Source organism: Wasmannia auropunctata, unplaced genomic scaffold (genome assembly GCF_000956235.1).
Source record: "Wasmannia auropunctata unplaced genomic scaffold, wasmannia.A_1.0 LD335828.1, whole genome shotgun sequence".
Lineage (NCBI taxonomy): Eukaryota > Metazoa > Arthropoda > Insecta > Hymenoptera > Formicidae > Wasmannia > Wasmannia auropunctata.
Window position 1 is genome coordinate 578,248 of NW_012027062.1, and position 21,261 is coordinate 599,508.

Below are 21,261 nucleotides of genomic sequence, written 5' to 3' on the forward strand. Positions count from 1 at the left end.
GAACGATAAATTTGTTTGATCTTAGATTACAGAGATAAGTCAATAAAGGCAAATTAGAAAGAATTCTGAGGTGTCGTTTCAGGCTGACTCAATTCGGAATTGTGCGTGTATCATTAAGAAAATAAGGGAATATGTTTTAATAAACATTGAGATAAATATCTCGATTCTTTACTGCAGAAAACAAGAAGCATACCTAAAGATTATGCTAAATTTATGGATGGAGGTCGCTCAACTCTCTAAGTATAAGTTACTTGCTTGTTATATAAGTATGGTAATGAGACTACTACTTCTCCTATTTTGATAAAATAATGACTTACTTCAACTTTCTGAAAGTATTCAATGAGTAAAGATGAAAATTTCAAATAGAAAGTAAAGTAAAATTTATTACTGGGCACTGACTTAACATATACAGACAACCTCTTCTTTTCCGAAACATTTAATCGGAATTTTTCAATAAGTTTATCAGTTCTTCTTCTTTTTTCTTGATATCTTGTCATGTATGAGGTTAGATGCCTGACTTAAAATTTTTCCTTTATTCTTGCGAGTACTATCAACATCCCTTTATATGTCTAACCCTTAGTTTTTCAACGTTGTGTATGCAACATACCGCGTCTCTTTTTCGAGCGTCGCGATGGCACGCTGCCTCGCGCTGAGAATCGATGAGGGTCCGCCGATAACTTTGGCGAGTAAAGTAAACGTCGAACGCGACAGCGTACGGTGACATCAAACGAATTCGCCATCCTGAAACCTCGACGCACATTTCCCATCGTATTCGTCGTGCGTGCCGCGGTAACGAGCGAGCGATAAAGGAACGAAGAGGGTGCAAGCGCATATAGAGAAGCGACGCGAGAGGATGCGAGAGGATGGCGAACGGAGCGGCATGATCGGATGTCACGGCGGATCTTCCGATGACGTTGCGTCCGTCCGCTGATAGCGAACCGGTTAAATGGAACGCGAACGCTATATTGCCGCGATATCCCGTCGGAGTCAGAAAAGCAAGAATCGCGCGTGGGGTTTAATTCCAGCAATGGATGCCCCGAAGAGAGGAGCGATACGGTGCGAAACTAACGGCAATATCGACGGGAAGGATGCTAGGAATGCCGGGAGAATGGGTTTTGCATTGAGATCCGGATTATTATCCGCATTTTAATGATGCGTTAGTAAAACGGAAAACGTATAAGAAATGCGAAAATGATAAACAGCGAGAGTTCTTCTTATACTTATCAGCTCGTCTTTTATTTGGGGATAATACTAATCTTGGGTCGTTTTTTAAATAAAGATTTTGTCATCTCTTTTGATAATCTTTGTGGATTTTCACATTATTTTACGATTTCCTGATTCTTTATTATTTAAGATGCTCTTTGTATTTAATTTTTAAGTAATATTAAATTCCCAACATTTTTGTCAACTTAAAGATATGGATCTCAAGTTGGTAGAGAATCTGCGGACGAATTTAATTCTAATTAACATACTAATTAACAGCATTCTAATTAACAATCTGACGACACTACTATTTGCGTGTTCCAAGGAAGATTACACCGTGAACATGTTACAGCGACTATTAGCGATAACTTCTTCCATGATGAAGTGCAAACAGCGAAACTTGTGAGCGAGAAATGGGGAAATAACAACACTACGAAACTTATACAAGGTCTTTCTGCATAATAATACGGTGCTATTATCATGGAAAATGGGACATTCTTGTCCGTTATAATATTCCCGTAATTTATATTCAAGGAAATGTATTGCGTACACTATTGTGCAAGCGTACATTGATGTTGAAAAAAAATTTTTCTCGTGAAAATTTCTTATTAGTGGGCAGTGATTAGCACTTGGAAAAAAAGAGCACGATTAGTTTTGGCACACTTTACGTTATGTTTGTAAGTATACATTTACAATACCAAGTAAACTGCACGCTCGACAGGACTTTCCTACAGGAATATCTGTTGCTCGCGTGTATAATCTCGTAGCACGTTTCACGCGCCTCCGCGCGATCGAGCATAATCAGACTCGATAGCAGAAATCGATAGTGGCTGCGAGCGGCCATCAAGTCGACTGCGAAAAGGGGTAAGCACACGGCACGGGTATATGTGATTTGTTAAAAAATCCCTCGATCTCGACAAGCGTCGGACGGCGGAGTGGATTATCGGCACGGCCGCGGCGTTCGCCGCGCTGAATCGCCGAGAAACGAGTTCGCCGAGGAAAAGGAAGAGTCGGAGAAAATAGGAAAACGACTAAAGCACGATATCGAGCTCTCTGCTCGACGACTCTCGATCGAATCACGCGAATCGAATTCCCGTAGCGGCGCGTTGTCACCCGGCTTTACAGCTCTATGCTAAATTCCGTATTTGGAAATGCTGGCCGCCGGCGGAGATCGGTATATGGTGCGCGCGTGCAAAAAAAGAAACGAAACCAACGTAATTACAGATGCCGGATCGAGCGCGGCGAGCGTGAAAATTTATGTGAAAGGAAATTTTCAGAGTGCTTTAAATCGAGGCAGAACCGAATTGACAGGTGGGCGTAACTGAAATCCGCGTTCAACCAATAACAACCGCGAGTCCGTATCCGTTGATTGATCTCAGGTGCACCGCGAAGGAAGATGGTAATCCATGCCGTCGCGTCGAGGCGATGATCCATCACGGTGGTTAAAACTGACGGATAGGATAGAGAATGAGTAGGTGGTTGTGTATGCAAAATTTTTCAGCCGTGACAGGACTTTTACCTTTCTCGTTTTGCGATCACAAATAACTGTTACGTGATCCTTGAGACGTCAACTAAGAGATTAAATTATATCATTGTGCGGATCGTATATTAACCATTAGTACGTTACGCCAATGATCAAATTGCAAAAAATGAGGTCAAAAGCAAGATTGTATAGAAAATGAGCAAACATTTCTCGAATATTGGCTAATAAATAGCGCCCATTTGCAAGAGAGACTGGATAGTGTGCGTGTCGCGAAGCTATACCAATTAATATCTGTTATCTTCAATTGAAAGCCGTGAAAGTCACGACCGTGAGATTTACTTAATTCCGATACGTATTAGAAATATATCGAGCGTGGCAATGGGAATTTGTTCAGCTATCTCGCGCGGCAAAGACGATAATCCAACAGAGCGTTTGAATGTTGAGCTGCACGGATCGAGATAGGAATTAAACGAGTGGATTCAAGGTGGTGCCTCTTCATCTTCGCCCGAGCCGGCTTTCCCCGATCGCCGCGAAAGGCCGCACGTGCATTTGCTCTTATCTTTGCGGTGCCCCACATTCCGATAATGATTCTACGCAATCGGCAACCACTAATCTGTGTTTCGATCGCGTCTTTTTTCTGCTCCTCAGCGTGCACTGCAGCGTGTTATTACCGGCGCGGCGGTGGAAATATCGCCGAACCATAAAGCAATTGCTCGATGTTCGGACTTTTCCTTCGTCTCTTCCCTCGAATCACGGGCCTTAATTCGTCCCGCAATGCTACCTTGAATGCAAAGCTGTTCTCCATTTAAATTGTCGCTCGTAATTGATGTAGATTTTGATAATGCAAAATCAAAGGAACGAAAACGATATATCAAGTGAATGAGGGCTTTTATGTGCAAAGTAAAATTTTCTAAATTATTTTAAATAAGAAAAAATTCTAATTCTCTTTTTGAAAATATGTTTAAAAATTTATTGAATTTGTAAATTAGAAGGCACACACGCATATTTAATCTGAAAATACGGAAATGTGAAATTATTTAAAGAAAAATATAAGGTATAAATATATTCCATGTTTATAATTTGCCTAAGTAATCTTATTAGCAGAATCTACTCAGAAAGTATATTTTTAATTTCAATTTTATAATTTTTGTATCTCTGTATACTGAATTATTAAGTATTATACTAACAAATTATATTAAAGATTACAGTAAACTGTATTATTAAGTTGAATAAATAACATAAGTTGCAATATTTTTGTGTATAAAATAATATATGTATTATGAATTCGTATGTATTTACAAAAATATATGAACACTGTAAACAACTGTAAATTTGTGAACATACGATCTTTTTCAGCTATTTTAATTTATAAAAATATATAGGTTGTGAATTAAATTGTTGACAAATTTACCGACTGACCGGTTAAAATTTGTCAAGAGAGAAACTAACTGTTTCTTATTTGAAATTTGGGCGAGTTGTCATTGAATTAAGTATATGTCTGGAAATGGTTAAACTTTGTTCAACTTCTTGCGTTATGCTTCATAACTTCGTTAAGTTATTAAGCTCACGAAAGGAATTATAAAAGAATTTCTTACAAACTCCCATTAATCCCTAAACCATAGCGGAGTATCTGGCTAAGAAACTTTAGATCTCATCCCAATTTAATATGAAGAACTATATTTAGAACTATATTTATTAAAAGGTGACGTTTTGAGTTAGAAAACCACACGAGCACTGCAATTCCATCACCAAGCCGTCGTAACTTTATCGAGCCAAGATAGAAACTATATATTTTTTTGCTTTTCTATAATACATATTCACAGAAAACAGAAAAAGTTTATTGATTCACTTGAAAAACACGATTGTCTGTGGCACGCATGGGCCCGAGCAAAAACTGCAAGCTGAGGAACAAAAATTCGTCGTGAATTCGTGCGTTCCTCCAGGATTCCTGCAGATCTAACGATCTGTGATCGAGGTATCGCGGTAGCGACCGAGGCAGCTTAATATTCGTCGGATGCGCGTCGCGGAGCCCGGCCGCGTATGAGCGCGGAATAAATTATCCCGGTGCGTCGGTCTGGTCCCTCCTGCGACCTCTCTCTTCGGCCTCTCTCCCTTTTCACCACACGTCGTTACCTCTTTCTCTCTCTTTCTTTCTCCCTCTCTCGCCGTTCGACTATCTCATTCCGCCTGCTCCAGCAATCACTCCCCGTTGTCGTACGTCCATCCCTCTCCGTCTCGCTCGCTCCCACCGCCGCGCCGCCGGAGTGTCTATAATGACTCCTCGTGGTGGGACGATACCGGAAGTGAAGTCAGAACGGCGGAACCACGACGTTCACTCAATGGAAAGTTTGAGCTCCGCCGGCGCGAGCTGCTCCAAGGTGGCTACACATCACGCTCGCTCTCTCGCGCGCGCGAAGGAAAATCCGCTTCTTTCGCGACCGGCGTGCGCTCGTCATTCGCGCGAACGCGAGTCACGCGCGAACAGCCACCGAGGAAAAGTCGCGTCGTCTCGATATCTAGCCTTCTCGAGGAGGTTCATTGAAAGTGCGACGTTTCGTGAGAGAGTTGATTGGATACTCGGAAGTGAAAGCGCTGAGATCCAGAGAGATGTTAATATTCGGTTGGACATCCAGCGCAAAAGGAAGATTAGAAGAAGAACAAAGAATCGGGAAAAAGCAATCCGAAGATTCAAGAGCAATAATGTGAACCTGAACGACTGAATTACAAGTAGATCGTCGGCTTAATCTGGTGTGCCGTGTTGACTGACTGGAATTTCATCGAGGTTGAATAAGAAAAAAAATTGAATGTTCACAGATTTGATTCGGAAGAATAAGTGAACGATTGAATTCGCGCGTCAATTGAGATTTCTGTTATCGTTATACGCGCGGGAGTTGTGTGTGTGTCCGATCGAATGATAAATTTGCAGAGAAGACGGATGATAGATCGTTCAATCGGAAAGAAATTTGCAAGTGAATTAATAAAGGATAAAAAATGTAGGAGAAGCGTTCTATTTGAAGTTGCATTATCGTAGCAAACAAAGTACGTTTTATTGTGAAGCGCCGGAAGTCTCGGGGAGCAGCAAATAACATCGTCGAGTAATCAAGGCAGCGGTTGAATAAATTGGATCGGGGATATTACAAGAACCGTCGAGAGACGGAGAGAAAGAGGGTGGAAGAAAAAAGGACGCACACACGAAGGAAAGTCGCCCATTAAGCTATGGCAAAGAAAAAGCTTTCTCCCCGTGAAAAAGAAAGGGGACGATAAATTTTGCGAGAGACATTGTACATTAACTTCCATTTTCGGAAATGGTGCGCGAAAATTTAAACGCGTCGTATTGGTGATGAATTATCTGGAGCCTCGTCGGGAAAATCAAAGAAAACGATCGGCGCACCGCAATTTTCTTCCTCCCGATGCAAATACGCTGGAAATTTTAGTTCGTCAGCGCGCGAATTTTTTCGTGGAATATATAAAACCCGCTGAACGAGGAAAGTTATTCCGTAGCCGCGGCTTCAAATGCGTTCTCTTTTCGTGCGCAACCGCATGAAAAATAGAGGAGTTTTCGCTGCGCCGAACAATAAGCATTTTTGCGTGAAAGTGACAAGATGATGACGGCCTGTTTGAGAAAAAAAAAGGGGATCCATGTGATTTTCGTGGGCAAAACAAAAGGCCGTCTGCGAAACGGAAGCCCGTCGCGTTAGAAGAATGCTAATTAACCCAATTTCTTCCGAAGTTGCGTTAACAGAACCAGCATGCATTTTAATTCGTTGTGTTATCACCCTTCGTTTCCTTAATTAAAGTGAAATCATCGTCTCGCGCGTCAATTGCAAAAAAAGGCGTACGGCGCTATAAATACAAATTAGCGTACACACCTCAACGAGTAAACGGGTCACAGTGCGAAGAAATTAGCGAAACTAATTCGAGATAAACTGCTGCAACGTCTTAATGAAGGAGAACTAATGAATTTTGTAATCTTATAAAGTGCTCGGCGTGTCCGACGCGACAGCTGGTGGTCTGTCATCTACTGTCGGGAGGCTCCTTCTCGTGCTAAAACAAAGAATTTGCTGACGCGCGGCGAAAAGACTTTCAATTTGCGCAAGAAACCGCGTCTTGGGTGGTCCTCAAATCTATAAGTCATCAACTGTACCAGCTCTCGCGCGATCGGCATAGTGCATACTTTTCTATGTTTTACGAGCGAGTTTAAATCTTAAATCGTAGACCGACGATTATAGTAATCGACCATGGGCAGGCGAGGATTTCATCTAAGAACGCCCCATTATCCGAGGTGACACGCACATCGGGTCGAAAACAGACCCGGGGCCCCTGTCATTGTCGACAACTCATTTCGCTGGGGTGAAGCCATCGAGGGTGAAAACAGGGGACTCGAGGTATATTTGCGAAAGTATTCGTCAGAGATGGTCAGCCAACACGCGATGGCCACCACCGTCCGCAAAGTTAAGCAGGAGAATCGTCTCAGGCGGCAGAATCAGAACCAAGGTACACACACACACACACGTAAACACACACACACACACACACACACACACACACACACACGCGCGCGCGCGCGCGCGCGCGTGGTTGGTCTCTCACCACCAGGCTGCTCGTGTTTCTTCAAGAACGTAGATTCATAATTATGTAACTCGCACGTCCTTATCTCCGAGCCTTAATTGCGATCTAGTTGCACCGAAATATGTATGTTGCACCTCCCGCGGAATTCACGCGAACGCAGTTAGTTAGGACGTAAGCAGTGATATAATGTGACGTTAATAATACGCAACCCCACATACGCGTGTAACTATCGTTCACGTTACGATCGTTCTGCTGTAATTGCGTTGAAAATATTATGAGACTTTAGTACGTAAAAGCGCGCTGGAGAAAACGAGAAAAAGACTGGAGAGGAGCGAGAAAGTAATATATTTACGAGCGTAAACTTAAATTAACTCGCAGTAATCGTACTTTAACTTGCAATTAGCATCTTATTATCGAGTAAACGACCGGCTTACGTGAATATGACTATGGGCGAAATTATGAGAATGTATCTTATGTCTTTTATTTACGAATAAATCTTTATCTACGCGAGTATAAAATGTCTTTAATATAGTTCTCACTTTTCAGCAGACTTATGTATAATACATAGCAATTTCCTAAACATGTCTTTCATTTGAATAAGTTGTTTAACACATTCATGTCACAGGCTCACAGATGTGCGCTTTGGCGATGAATATATTAATATTTATTTCACACCTCTAATATGTATACACACATCACGCTTTCTTTGCCGATTTTATTTTACGTAAAAATACACAAAAGTATTAACAATACCCGTTAAAGAATAATATTAATTAAGATTCTGTATAAAAAATCACATTAAATGAAATTGTTTGCAGAGTATAATTATGGAGAAATCAAGTTGCCGCGTCATTTGCATTTTTTTCGATACACATTTTTAATTTAATTAAAATTAATATGTTATCTCGGAAAATTAATATGCTATGTCGGAGCGAGAACGCGTTAAGAGCAATTATGTATTTCTCTCTGCAGATGAAGAGGGGCCTTACAAGCCAGTGCCACCACCGAAACCGGTGTCGAACAATCAGAAGAATCAGGACGTTCAGCAGGACGAGCACCGGGAGCAGCCGGTAGCCGAACGGCCGTCGTTGCGAACGACTTCCGGTCCGGAAAGGAGCAGCGTCGCGGAGAACGGGCAAGTTCGAAGTGCAGCCGGGCAGCCCTTCGCACCGGAATACAGGATGCCACCCTTGTACGGGGAGGAGCAGAGTTCGGGTCAGGCTCAACAGGCGGCCAGTTTGCAGACTCACAGCAGCAAGTTCCCGGTAAGTGCGATAATGCACGTGAACGGTCGAATTATAGCACCATTATTTTTGGTCACTTCTTCCTCGCCGTGATTTCCGGCATTTATCCGGAAAACTGCAATGTGATTGTCAAAGTCTCTTTATTATTCAATTTGTCTCTTTTTTCTTCTCTTTCTCTCTTTCCCCCTCTTTTAATAATAATTAAAGCATAATGTATTCGTGCGGAAATATATTATGGCGAGAATTATATTTTTATTATAAATCTTATATTACATTTTAACATTTTAAAACATTTGACGCTCGAATACATTTGATAGTGTAGAGTATAATGATCATTTTTGACATAAATAAAATATAAATAACCAAATACGAATAAAATATCCGATTGAGATAGATGTAATAAAGATAGTCACAATTAATTAACGTTATCGGCATTGTCTTTTATTTTCAATATAATGTCGAACATTGGTCAAATTACAATAAAGATATTTTATCTTGTTTCCTCTCATCAAAATAATTACGCAATATGCAAATTAATAAGTCATAAAGATTATTAAATTGAGATACAAAACGCACTTAATAGCAATTTTTAAAATTAATTGAAATCGTCATAATTTCGGTCAGTTTGATTTTGCATATAATTATAAAAAGAGTTATATATTTTAACATTGTTGCGTAATATTCTTTTAACAAATTAATATGAAAATTAATTTCATTTGTACGTGCAATAAAAGTCAAAAGTCGTCGAAACCATACGAGTATCCAGTTAAAATCTTTCTTTCATGCAGCGTAGTCAAGCTTTTTTTCACTCACAATCACAGCTTTCCGCTGTGGCTCACCCGGGGCCAGTGCACCTTCGCTGAACGAACAGGTCACTAATTATCCTACGAGGGCGAGCGCGACACCTTGCTCGCTTCATGTCGTCCCGTATATGTACCAAGGAACAATGAGACGAAAAAGAACCGAGCGACGCCGCGACTCATAATGCGGGCAATGGTGGTTCTAAATCTTTGCCGTCCCGCGACAAGCACTCTTTTCTTTTTTCTTTTTTTTTTGCGCTTCTATTGAATGCGTCTTTTCACATTCTAGTCGTGTATCTGCATTTCGTAATATTTTTTTTTCTTTCTGTTATACACGCTTTCGACGGCACTTTTCATCCCGCTGAAATTTGTATTAAAACGAATACACGCCGCCGTGTGACACGCGTTTTCGCTTGTTTTGCACGTTGAAAAATTAAAGCGCCTATTCGAAGAATAACGTGTATACGTTGCTTTTGATAAATTAAATTTCGCGTCTGGTAAACACAGAGAAAATTTCATTATTGTTCTCTCAACTCTTCAGTTAATTACATTTATTTATATAAGAGATATTCACGTGCAGTTTTTTCATAAAATTAACAATATCGGTGATAATGATATATAATGTCTCTCGGAGAGGCGCTTTCAATTAGTTGCTAATTTTGAATAGCCTAAATCGTGATAATTTGTATATGCTTATAAACGAACTAATTAACGAGCCACCAAGCGTATTAATTTCAAATGTAATCAAAGTTGATCAAAGGCATTAACGGATGTTTTTATAGTTAAATACATGTTTGCAATGGCTGTATAAAGTGTTAAAAGAAAGGATTTTAAAATTTGAAAGCTTTATTTACTTACTAAATTTAAAAAATTTATTTGATAAAAATAGAGAATATTTAGAAAATCATAAAACTATTAAAAATAATAAAATAAAAATTTGTTTAAAAATAACCCTTATCAAATTATTATTAATTATGCTAATTATGAAATGTACTGTTTAAATAGATCTTAATTTAAAAAAATTTTAATTTAACATTTCGTTATATCTTGAATGTTGAATGTAAAAACATAGCAGATGACAACTTCTTTTGAAGCTCTTTAAAGAGAAAATTGCTTCAGATTTATTAATAAATTTATTAAAGCAAAAGGTTGTAAGTTCTAGGACAGTGATACACATCCGTGATAACAAGTTTCTTTTCTCCAGATGTCATTTATAGCTGCCGTCGCTTACGCTTTCAATCGGATGTTCGTTAATTATAGAAACTTCGATAATGCCGCGATTTTCTGCTGGCGATTTCACGTGCAACTATCAAGCTGCTGCACCGATGACGCGACGCGAATGCGTGCGGCTTTCTGAATAAGGAGACGCGTGCGTTTCGATGCGTCTTCTTGCGGAGGCCGCGGAGTTAAGTATAACAAGAAAGAATGAGTAGAATTCGCGATGTCACGCTTTATTCGGTATAAACGGTTAGACTTTCTAGAATCATACTAGATTTCTTGAACACGATGGAACCGGGCTTTAATTATAATGCCACTCGCGGCTGCAGAGTCGCGAGAGACGCCGAAGCAAAATTTTTATACAGTTGACAAACTCGTATAACGAGATCAAATTTCTACACGTCACTCGAGATGAATATTCAGTCACACATTTGTTTTCTACCAATATAAATCTGGGAGCGTTTGAACGAGTGAGTTTCTGCACTTGATTGCGTTATCTCGTATTTCATCTCGGCCGTCAATTATTACCGCGTCATTATCTTCCCCATTCGACGCCCGCGATGATTCATTTTTAATTTCTAATTTTCTCCATTGTCTAATTGTCTATCGGGGCTCATCTTTTGATTCTCGTCGCCTGACCTTCCGCCAATTCCGGCTAATTAGCTGAAGCGTACTCGCGTAATCACGCGGTACGAATGGCGCGCGTTGATCTTCCGCGTTCGGCATTAGGAATTAGCACACGGTCCACGGTGAAATCTTCGGTAACAGTTCGTTGTACGCTGTAGTTACGTTGTTCTTGGGAAGGTTCTCAGAGGTTCTCCACCAAGACAAAGGGGGCATCATACGCGCGTACCGTTCGCCGGAAGTCGGGTAAGGGGGGGAGCTTTACTCGCGATAGCCGTTTAGATACACACCGCGCCGCAAGAATCGGCACGACCGCAGGTGGGAATATAAATCGGGGCAATCCAGCTCTCGTCTTACTCTTCGATATTTACCATTTCAACCGCTGCCTTTCGCGCCAATTCTCCACGCCGTCGTTGGCTCGCGTGACGTCACGTATATACGCACGCATGCACGCACGCATGTACGGGCTCGTTCGATCGATGTGGAAAATTCTAAAAGCGGCACGGTCCAGCACGCCGATCGATCGGGATATCCGATCGCGAGTCAATGTTAATTAATCCTTTTTCGTTAAACGTTGTCACGTCGCGATCAATCGTCCTGTAGCGTTTTAATTATCGCGTGAATATAAAAGCCTGCGGACTCTCTGTGAATTAATTCTTCTTTGACGGAGAAAGAGTGATTACATTCTCGTGTTTGGATCGCTGCTTTGTGCTTTGTAACGAAAATTCAATTAAAATGCGGAGAATTCTGTCTAATGAACTGATAAATTTAAATAATTATCACAAACTTCGCGGCATTTGATAAGTGAGCTATGAAAGAATGAAGAATTTTTTTGACATTATATATTCTTTACTGTACTTTCTTATTTATTCTGCATATATATTATATATATTAAATAACTTAGCAATCAAGAATTACATTAAAATTCCAAGAAAGTAAAATTGTTTTACTAAAGAAATAAGTTTCGATTTTGTTCGTGAACAATTCTGCATTTTTTAATTGTAATTTGAAAAGCAGGGGCCGTCCATATATTACGTAAGCATGATTGGGGGAGAGGGGGAGTCGTACCTATCTCTTTACGTAAGATTTTTCATGTCTGTTGCTGTCATGAAAAACAGTAAGCAATATTAACTATACATCGAGCATATGGGAAAATCTTATGTAATTGGGAGGGGGGGGAGGATTAAAAAATTCTGACATTTGGTTACATGGGGGAGGGGAGGGATAAAAAATGGCCAAAAATATGTTTACGTAATGGACAGCTCCTAAGTAAAAGCGTCGATTGAATTTATTTTAGACTAATTTAATTTAATTAACTACGGAATATTATTTCAAACGCACACATACACACACACACACACACACACACATTATCATATTTCTTTGAGATACAAGATTGAGGACTCTGGAATGGTCTGTCCATGTGGGAACAACAATAGTGATCACATCTGAGATTATGGCCACTAAAGGAACCACCCGTAAAAGACTGTTCTCCATCAAAGATTCAATGTCTCTTAAGTGCCGGGCACAAGAGCCGTAGTTAGGAGGGAAATCCAATATCACTGGATGCAGATGCAGTCGTTCGGAGTTCTATCGCATCCTATTATCATCCCCGGAAGGCGCGAATCGATCGGTATTTTTATTCGCGAGTTTACGCCCCGACGCACCGCGTTACGCGCCTTCTCGTGACGCCGTTCCTCTATTAGCACGCTTTATTTCTTCCGCAAAACATCGCCACCGTCGTCGTACCTCCTCGTGCTTTTTTTATAATCTACTCTTTATGACGCAATACACCGGCGCGCGTACGCGTGTGCGCTTGTCGATGTGTGACGTCACATTCCGTCCCGTCCACCCTGCGGAGAATAACCGATGTAACCGCCAAGTCTCTTTCTCGAAAAAGAGAAATATACGCAGTCATTTGGATTACTTCCAGGAGAAGAGGCAAGCAAGCGAATGTAGCGTGCAGTAGAAAGAAATTGCAATATGAAAAAAATTACGCTATTGTGCTATTACATTTCCCAACCTTTCCGATCAATTTCTCCGTTCTGTATTTTCGCTGCGCGCTTCACGTTAAATATCGTCGCGTTATTCCTATTGTCTTTTGCGCAAACAATCCAAAGTCGTATTTATCGCGTGAAAAAATGTGAAAATTATGAACATTTAACAAACATGTGTTTTTATTAATTTTTATTTGTATTATTATTATAATTGGAAAATACATTCTTGATTATATCAATTCACAAATTAAATCTTGTATGAAGCCAACTGACCCATTTCTCAAACAATGCACCATATATTGAAATAAGTACAAATTTATTTATAAATTATTTATAAGAAAATTAAATAATTAAGATGCAAAAATCCCAACATAGTACAAGGCGGATCTTGGTGCTTGATAATATTATAATATGTGAATCTTACAATTCTTGTCAGTTAAGACAAACTGTGTGCCGTATAATCGTCAATCTTTAAAACGCAACTCCAAACCAAATAATATGTAATATCACAATTAAATTGTCAAGGCAATCTAATAATTCGATGCTCATGAAGCATCTTTTTAATTCCTGTGAAAGTCACTTATTGCGAAAAATATTACCTCAGCCAGACCGACGATTACGCGGCGCGCAGTTTGTCTGAACTAACAATAAGAATTGTAAGATTCACATATTACAATATTATCAAGCACCAAGATCCACTTTGTTGGCGTTTTCGCATCTTAATTACTTGCAACACTCGGTAAATTTTGATATTTAGAAAGTTAAATAACTTATCTTTAAGAAGCGAAGTATAAATTACAGTGAATTGTTATCTGAGCTTTTGGTCAATAATTATAGATGATTCTGGGAAACCAGGCGAGTCGTCAAACTAGATATTTTGCCAAAAATATGATACGTTCATTTACAAATGCATACATTATATCGCGCGTTTACTCGCTTTATTATATACATTTATACATAATGATATCATTTGTACATCGTCGTCAGAGAATCGCATATTTATATAGATACCAGACATTCGAAGCAAATAAATGTATTAATTCGGAGCTCGTGGAATTCCTTGCAAACGCTCACGTTTCTTTCGCTCCTCTCTCCGGTTTCTCATGAAAATCCGTAGCCGCACGTCCAGAAGATTGGACGTCGCGAACGATTAACAGCCAAAATACCGTGCTTATCTTCCGTACGACGAGATCGTGATCGTTCGTAATCGAACTCTTCTCGCGTTTTCCGACGCAATCGGCGAGCGGGAGTCCGAGAGTTTCTCGGAGGGGGGGGGAGGGGGGGGAGAAGTGAATCTCTCATACGAGACCGCGCACGAACTCTCGTACGTGCACGTACGCGGAGCGTAGTTATGTATCCGCAAGCGTGATTATGCACGGGGGCTCACCTATCCGCGTGCATTTATTTTCCGCGGCAGTAGCTCGTTTCATCACGCTTGCTTTCTTCCGAGCACGATGCCCGGCCGTCGGCGCGTTGGCTGCGGCCGGCGATATGCCCGGCGATGTTGGCTGCATCAGCCAGTTTAGTTCAGTGACACCTACTCCGCTGCTAGCGCGCGTTATTACGCGCACGCAACGAACGCACACGTCGCCGCGCTCGCCGCGCGTGGACGTAGACGAGCGGCCGAGAAAGCCCCGCGCGGAAAATCCCTCGGCGCGCGAGATGCGGCCGTCTGCGGGCTACTATATATCGTCCGTCTGTTTTTGCTCTGTTTACCTAGGTTGCATACAGCGCGCCTCTCATCACGGCGCGCTCGGTTGCGCGCGAGCTAAGAAAAGAAGCTTACCGGCTAGATTAATTTGCTTTAACGCGTCAATTATCCTTGCAAAGGCAATTTGAAGAAATTGCGAGATTGGAAATTGGGGTATGAAAATTTAATATAGAAGAATTGCTAAAAGAAGCAGAGCGTAGTCCCGTCTATGCGTGGGCTGAGAAAATAATTAATAACGATCTGATCATTTTTTACTTTAATTTGTTAGGACTTTTGTCTTATAAAAATTACATTCGAAATAATAGCAGAAAAAATTGTACACTAAATGCTAATGAAATTTTAATAAACACGATAAAAAGCGTGAGCGATTAATAATAATAAAAAAACGATTATATTATTAATTATAATAATTTATGCTCTAAATCTTTCGAGTCTATCAATTAGTTTGTATTAATTAGCTATTTGAGAATTATCGCTGAATGAATAAACAATTCATTCGTAATGAAATATTCGGTAAATCTTTCCTGAATAATGTACGCTTTTCGGAAAGATATAACCGTTTAAAAAGCAAACGATAATCCCTGTCTCTTCCGATTGCAGATAGAACGCGAGTTGATTCTGTCGTCGGGTGACAAGAATTCCAAGATCCCCATTCTTCACGAGTACAAACAGAGGATCGCCGGAAGAGTCGCCATCGCGCCGGATGCGCCGATCAAGCAGCAGGCCTGGGTTCAGGAGGTAGGTCGTCGGATCTTCCTCGATAACTCACGGCGGATAAACCGCGCTGATTTCTTCGCGTCTTTTCTTCCGGACAATAGCGGCTAGCGTAACGAGATGCTCGGGTCACTTATTGTTAGCGCATTCCCCTACCTCCCCGTATTTCTCGCATATCTGCGTTCTCTTGTTATCTAAAGTACAAGCGATATTACCTTCCTCGAATGCAGTAAACGCAAGTTTAGTAATCTAACGGATCGTTATATGTTCACCGAAGTTGATAAACCTCTAACGGTAGCCGGAGTGACGAAGTTTTCGTCCCACTTTGAGAACGGGCTCTCTATTGTTCGACGATCATTACGAAATTCTTCGATTAATCGGGCGTATACGTGTGTATAACGTTATGTATGTACACGTGCCACCTACGCGAGCGTCAGTAGGCGTCAGAAACACGCATGCCAGCCGATCCTTTTTCCGGTTTTGTACATAAATACATGTATTGATATCTTACGGGATGGGTGTGGAAATTGATTGAAAAAAGATCGATGTACTTACTTTTTGTTCATTTTTTATGAATCACTTGTGTCGATATAATTCTTGTGATTTTTTTACTTTGTTCCATTTTTAACATTACGTATTATATTCTATTGTATTTAACTTCTTATTTATTAATTTAATACGTATTATTTAATAAGTATCATTTTTTAAATTGTATTATTACTCTATTTAGTTTTTTATTTTTCTATATTTTTCTTTTTTATTTTCTTAATGTCTTGATATTACATATATTTATATTTTTATAACTTATGTTATATTCATTAAGAAAAATTTACTCATTTTTTTGAAATGTTAAACTATAAGTATATCTTTTATTTTTTACGACGTTATATTTTTTTATTAATATCACCATAAGGTAAGCAATTTATTATAGTTTATAGTTTAGTTAATTGACTCAAAAGTTGTATTTTTTAATTTAATATTTATTGCAATAATTTTATTGTATTTGATTTGATTTGGAAATTTTCTTGTTACTTCTTGCATCTTTGGAAAGTTTAATAGCAGCAGCCTTGCTGGTGCCTATCTGCGTTTTTTTTACTTATTGTTAGTGTATGTTTTTATCTTTGTAGTTTTATTTTTAAAGTACCTGCAATATAAATTAAATTAAAATTAAAAATATCTCCAAGTGGATTCGTTACTAGTTAGGAACGAAACATCTTCGTGATCGTACGACTGACGGAGTAGTAAATTACATCCTGCACGATCACCACCGGGTGAGATTTGCGTTAACGACGTTCCATGAGAAAGAGAGACGACACACCGCTGGTAGTAGATATGACATTCCCGTGTACATTACAAAAACAAGGCGGTCTTAACAGTTACGCCCATAATACACTGTAAGTACATCGCGAATCCTCTTCTGTTTACAAGACTGCGCGCAGGATAAACTGTGCAGTTATCGGTCCTCGGCTAGTTGTTGGTCGGTTCCATTGATCCTAGAACGGTGCTCGTTTATGGGATGCTCCGGGCGATCGGTTTTAAAATAGTGATGATGCAGCTCGCGTGCACTGCGTGTGCCAACGATGCAATAAATATAAGCACTCTTCCTGGATTTATTCCGCCCATTTTGTGATTGATCATTCAACTTCATCGCTGAACTGTCCTGATGTTCTGCGTGGCGAAAAAAGCCAGCTGATTTCTCAGAAATCCTCCAATCCTGGTAATGACAAATATTCTCGTTTTTAGATGTAAACGTTTGAATTTTTTTTTCTTTTCATTCTTGAAACATCGTCACGGAGAATGCCGCTGTTGAATTTGGTGAAGGCGAGTATATTTGACTCGCTGTAGATTACGATACGAAATATATCCACGCGAACGCACGGAAGGATTCGCCTTTCCGCGATTTCGCACGCAGCTGACGAAGCTCGATACGCTCCGGCGTGCAGAATGGCCAACTTTCGTTGCCTTTCGAATTACTTAAACCTACTTTACATAATACACATCATCGTCGCGACACTTAATCGGGCGCACCGTGTCGGGCAGGAGGAGACACGCCGCCGCGCGCCATGGATCCACGTTGCTCGTAAACCTATTTCCTACGCTCTCAGAAACCTCGGGTGTTGCTAACTTCGAGGATTTCGCATAAGTAAATTTTTCCCTACTTTTGTAGGGAAGCCAGCGGTGCTACAGCTTTCAGCCTTGTTTTCTCTTTTTAACGTCACGTACAGCCGTGCTCTACGGCTCTGCTTTAGAGCCACAGTCTCGTCGTGAAAGTTCCTCCTTCAATGTGGAAATACTATGAATTGAAAAGTTCCACCGAAAAAGAGCGCACGTATGTACAAGATGAAGAATGCAACATTATTTTTTATTTTCAAGAGAAGCAACTTTCCTGGAAAGTTACATTTCTACACATATACTTTGCAATTCTACTGACAATTTCTTTCTAAAAAAATATGAAGTTTTTAGATTTTCAATTGTTGTCTATTTTAATAAGATAGAAAAAGATAATCAAGAATGGATGGTCCATATTTCCTCAATTTTGATATTATGTAGTTGTTCTTCTCTTTTTCATATAATATGCAGGAATACGCGATTGGGTCTCGGTCGTTTATCTTACGTTATCTTTATCTTTCAGTTTGAACGACGAGGCGCCTCCTCTTATATAAAAGGCATTCAAACGCGTCATCGGGGAGCCGTGATTTTTCGAAGCGTAGCGCGCCGGGTACGAAAAACTCCGCCTTTTATCTCTCTCGCACGGCTGTAATCCCGGCGCGGTATCAACGTGGCTATAAGTCAGAGAGCCTTTTCCGTATGCGCGATGCGTGTCCGCGGGGCCCTACGCGCGACCGTTGTTATTCCAGGCGCATCTCTCTTCCCGGGAACCGTAGGATTCAGTGCGTTAACTTTGAAATTCCCCGTGCGCGGCCGGCGCGGCGAGGCAACGCACGCCGGTCACCGTGGCCGTTATAGCCTCCGATGTCCTCCTTCGACGGGACTTGTATATTCGATCCTGGGGAGAGAAGGTCGATAACATATTACTTTATTTTACGACCATCGCCGTCATTACGGCCGAATCGAATCATATCCCACGTCGCGTCGCGTCACTGTATATTCATAATCTCCCGTGTTGTGACACGAGGAGTTTACCATATTAATTTAACGACGCTGCTTTAGGGAGACTGAAATGGAGATGTGGTAGAAAGTTTATAGTGCACAACTTACGGTGACTAATTAAGATTGTTGATTTCTTGGATATCTACACATAAATATAAATCTTTCTCACCTCTCGCAAATTAATGTCATAGTACAGTTTTAGAACATTTAAACTAAATGTATTTTATCTGATTTAATATTGCACACTCTTTTTAATTATTTTGATAAATTTAAATTCTCCCACGGCAACAAGCTTGGAAGATTTTAATTATCTTCTTCGTTACTGATGAAATATCAGAATTCTTTATCTTTGTGAAATGATTGTCTCCACGGTTAATAATAAACAAAATAATCGCTATTACGTCGAAACATTACGCTATATATTAAGTTAATAATACTTTGCGTTTATCGTGAGTTTTCCCATCTTTAACTTAACCTTGGTCGGTACATCTTTATAGAACTTTCATCTTAACGTTTCGCTCGCTATACATGAGCGTGCGGTTTACTGAAACATTACTCGTTTGGCGTCCTCTTTGCGAAAGAAAATAAATCCCGCAAATTGCGTCCCGGACGACATCCGTCCAACTACGAATCCCTTCTACGGTCGCGACGTAACGGTTGACTTCTTGCTTGTCTGCGAAATTATGTACCCGGGATGGTTTGACTTTGCATAATTTTGTAACATCTGGTCCCAAACTATGATCGTTAAAATCGCGAGGGCTTATTTCATCGAAGTCGCCGCTCTTATTAAACGCTTTATTCTCAGCGTGGAATTCTCTCAGCATGGAAGCGCGTTTTTAGGAACAAACTTTAGATGAGTTCCGCTCGCTGGAACTTAGACGACTTCGGGACACTATTCGTGTCATAAGTGCACGCTACGTGTTATGAATTACTTCTCGAAGAGAACCATTTCTGACAAACTGTACACGAAATTAAGATGCCATGTGTCTCGACTCTCTAGCGACTCCTTATTGTTCATTTTCCTGTGGCACAAAAGAGAAGAAGAAAGAAAGGATAATACTTACTGTTATTTCTTTCAATTTACTAACAGTAAAGTAAACAGTAATAATCTAAGTGGAGAATTATTCAGTTTTAAAAAATTTGTAATATAAAATGAATTAATTTCTAACGACTTTATAACAATTTTTATGTTTATAATTTACGTTTATAATTTAAAAAAACATTTCAAAAATAATTATTCTCCTCGACATTATAGGGGTATATAAAGACTTTAAGTTAATAATAAAATCAAATTGTTATTTTTAAAACTGCATTTTGAAAGTTTAAAAAGAGTAAATTTGAAGAATAAAAATTTTTTAGCACTGATTTATTTTTAACGCGACGCGATATTTACAGTGTGGTGTTTCCTCAACCATAAAGCTCATGGTCGCTTTTGCCCATCGTGAAAGCTTAATGTATTTTCCCCCATTGCTTTTTGACGCTCAAACTACGTAAACAACTTTCCCCTAACACAAATTAATGTATGCCCGTGCGTGGCGAATAATTTAATATATCAACTTGCTAACAACGGGGCGGTGAACTTATTCAATTTTAATTAGACTTCGTCCTTCCCTCGCGTTCAGTTTTTTATTTTTATTTTTAATCGAAAGGCAAGTTTCGTCGATGCGTAAGTTGGCGAATACTTCGCGGGACGCTGGCCTCGTTTTTGATGCTGCCGATGCGCAATTACGTGCTCCTCGTTTGACGACTTAATTGGACGCATCTAACGAAACCGCAGTTGCGCGAAGTTAGCGGATTTACATAGGACGTTACACAGACGCACGCCCCGTAATTTACGCTTCCTTTATGGAGGATATTTTATTAACAACGCGTGCCGATCATTAACGACGCGCGCTCACCAGGCGAATGCATTTCCTCTTTTTTTTTTTTCAGGGAACTCAGATGCAGGAAGTAAGACAGGACGGCCAAGCGAGGAACTATCAGTCACAGGACGCCTACTCGTAATTACTTCATACTTATTTCACGCTGTTGAATTACGGTCCTCCTAATAAAGATACGAGCGAGAGAAGCCTGCGTGTCTATTGTTTGATCTTATAGATACCGGTTCTTTCTTTCAATCTGGCGTTTATCTCGTTTATTCGTCGATTACAATCGACGCTAAGGCAAATAAATAAATCTCTTCTCGATCGTTAACGGTAATATTAATGCCGGCATTATCGTACTCGCGGCGCGTATCATAACAACACGTTAATACCCTCGAGAGATTAAACTTCCTATATTGCGCTGCATTCAGATCGTCTAGCGGAGCGGTGCCGAGAACGACGAAGATTGACGAGGAAAAGACGAAGTCACTATCTAGAACTTATCACACGATTAAGGACATGATCTCGAGTCGTTTCGGACCGAGTCGCAAGGACATCGAGCCGGAACCGGAAGCCAGTCTGAACAACGTTACGGAGGAGCTGCGAAAGTCGAGCAGGAGCACCGACGATGACGAGGTCAGGAAGAAGGAAGGGATTTATGGAAAACCCCGCGCGAAGGAGCCGTCGGTTAACGTGCAACAATATTCGAAGAATGCTTACGGTAA

General features: G+C 40.3%; 1 protein-coding gene across 3 annotated transcripts in view; it reads left to right on the forward strand.

Annotated features, from left to right (window-relative positions):
* Positions 1-2,089: 2,089 nt before the first annotated feature.
* The window catches only part of LOC105455893, a 28,301-nt gene continuing 9,129 nt past the window's right edge, over positions 2,090-21,261 (forward strand). For 2 of the 3 annotated variants that reach the window (XM_011699580.1, XM_011699581.1), the window contains exons 1-5: positions 5,077-7,180; positions 8,228-8,520; positions 15,450-15,587; positions 20,607-20,674; positions 20,968-21,257. In XM_011699580.1, the coding sequence (XP_011697882.1) occupies positions 7,099-7,180; positions 8,228-8,520; positions 15,450-15,587; positions 20,607-20,674; positions 20,968-21,257 (871 nt within the window). In that variant the 5' untranslated portion in view covers positions 5,077-7,098. Of the gene's footprint in view, positions 2,515-5,076; positions 7,181-8,227; positions 8,521-15,449; positions 15,588-20,606; positions 20,675-20,967; positions 21,258-21,261 lie in introns of those variants that run through there. The other variant, XM_011699579.1, reaches the window with a different exon arrangement.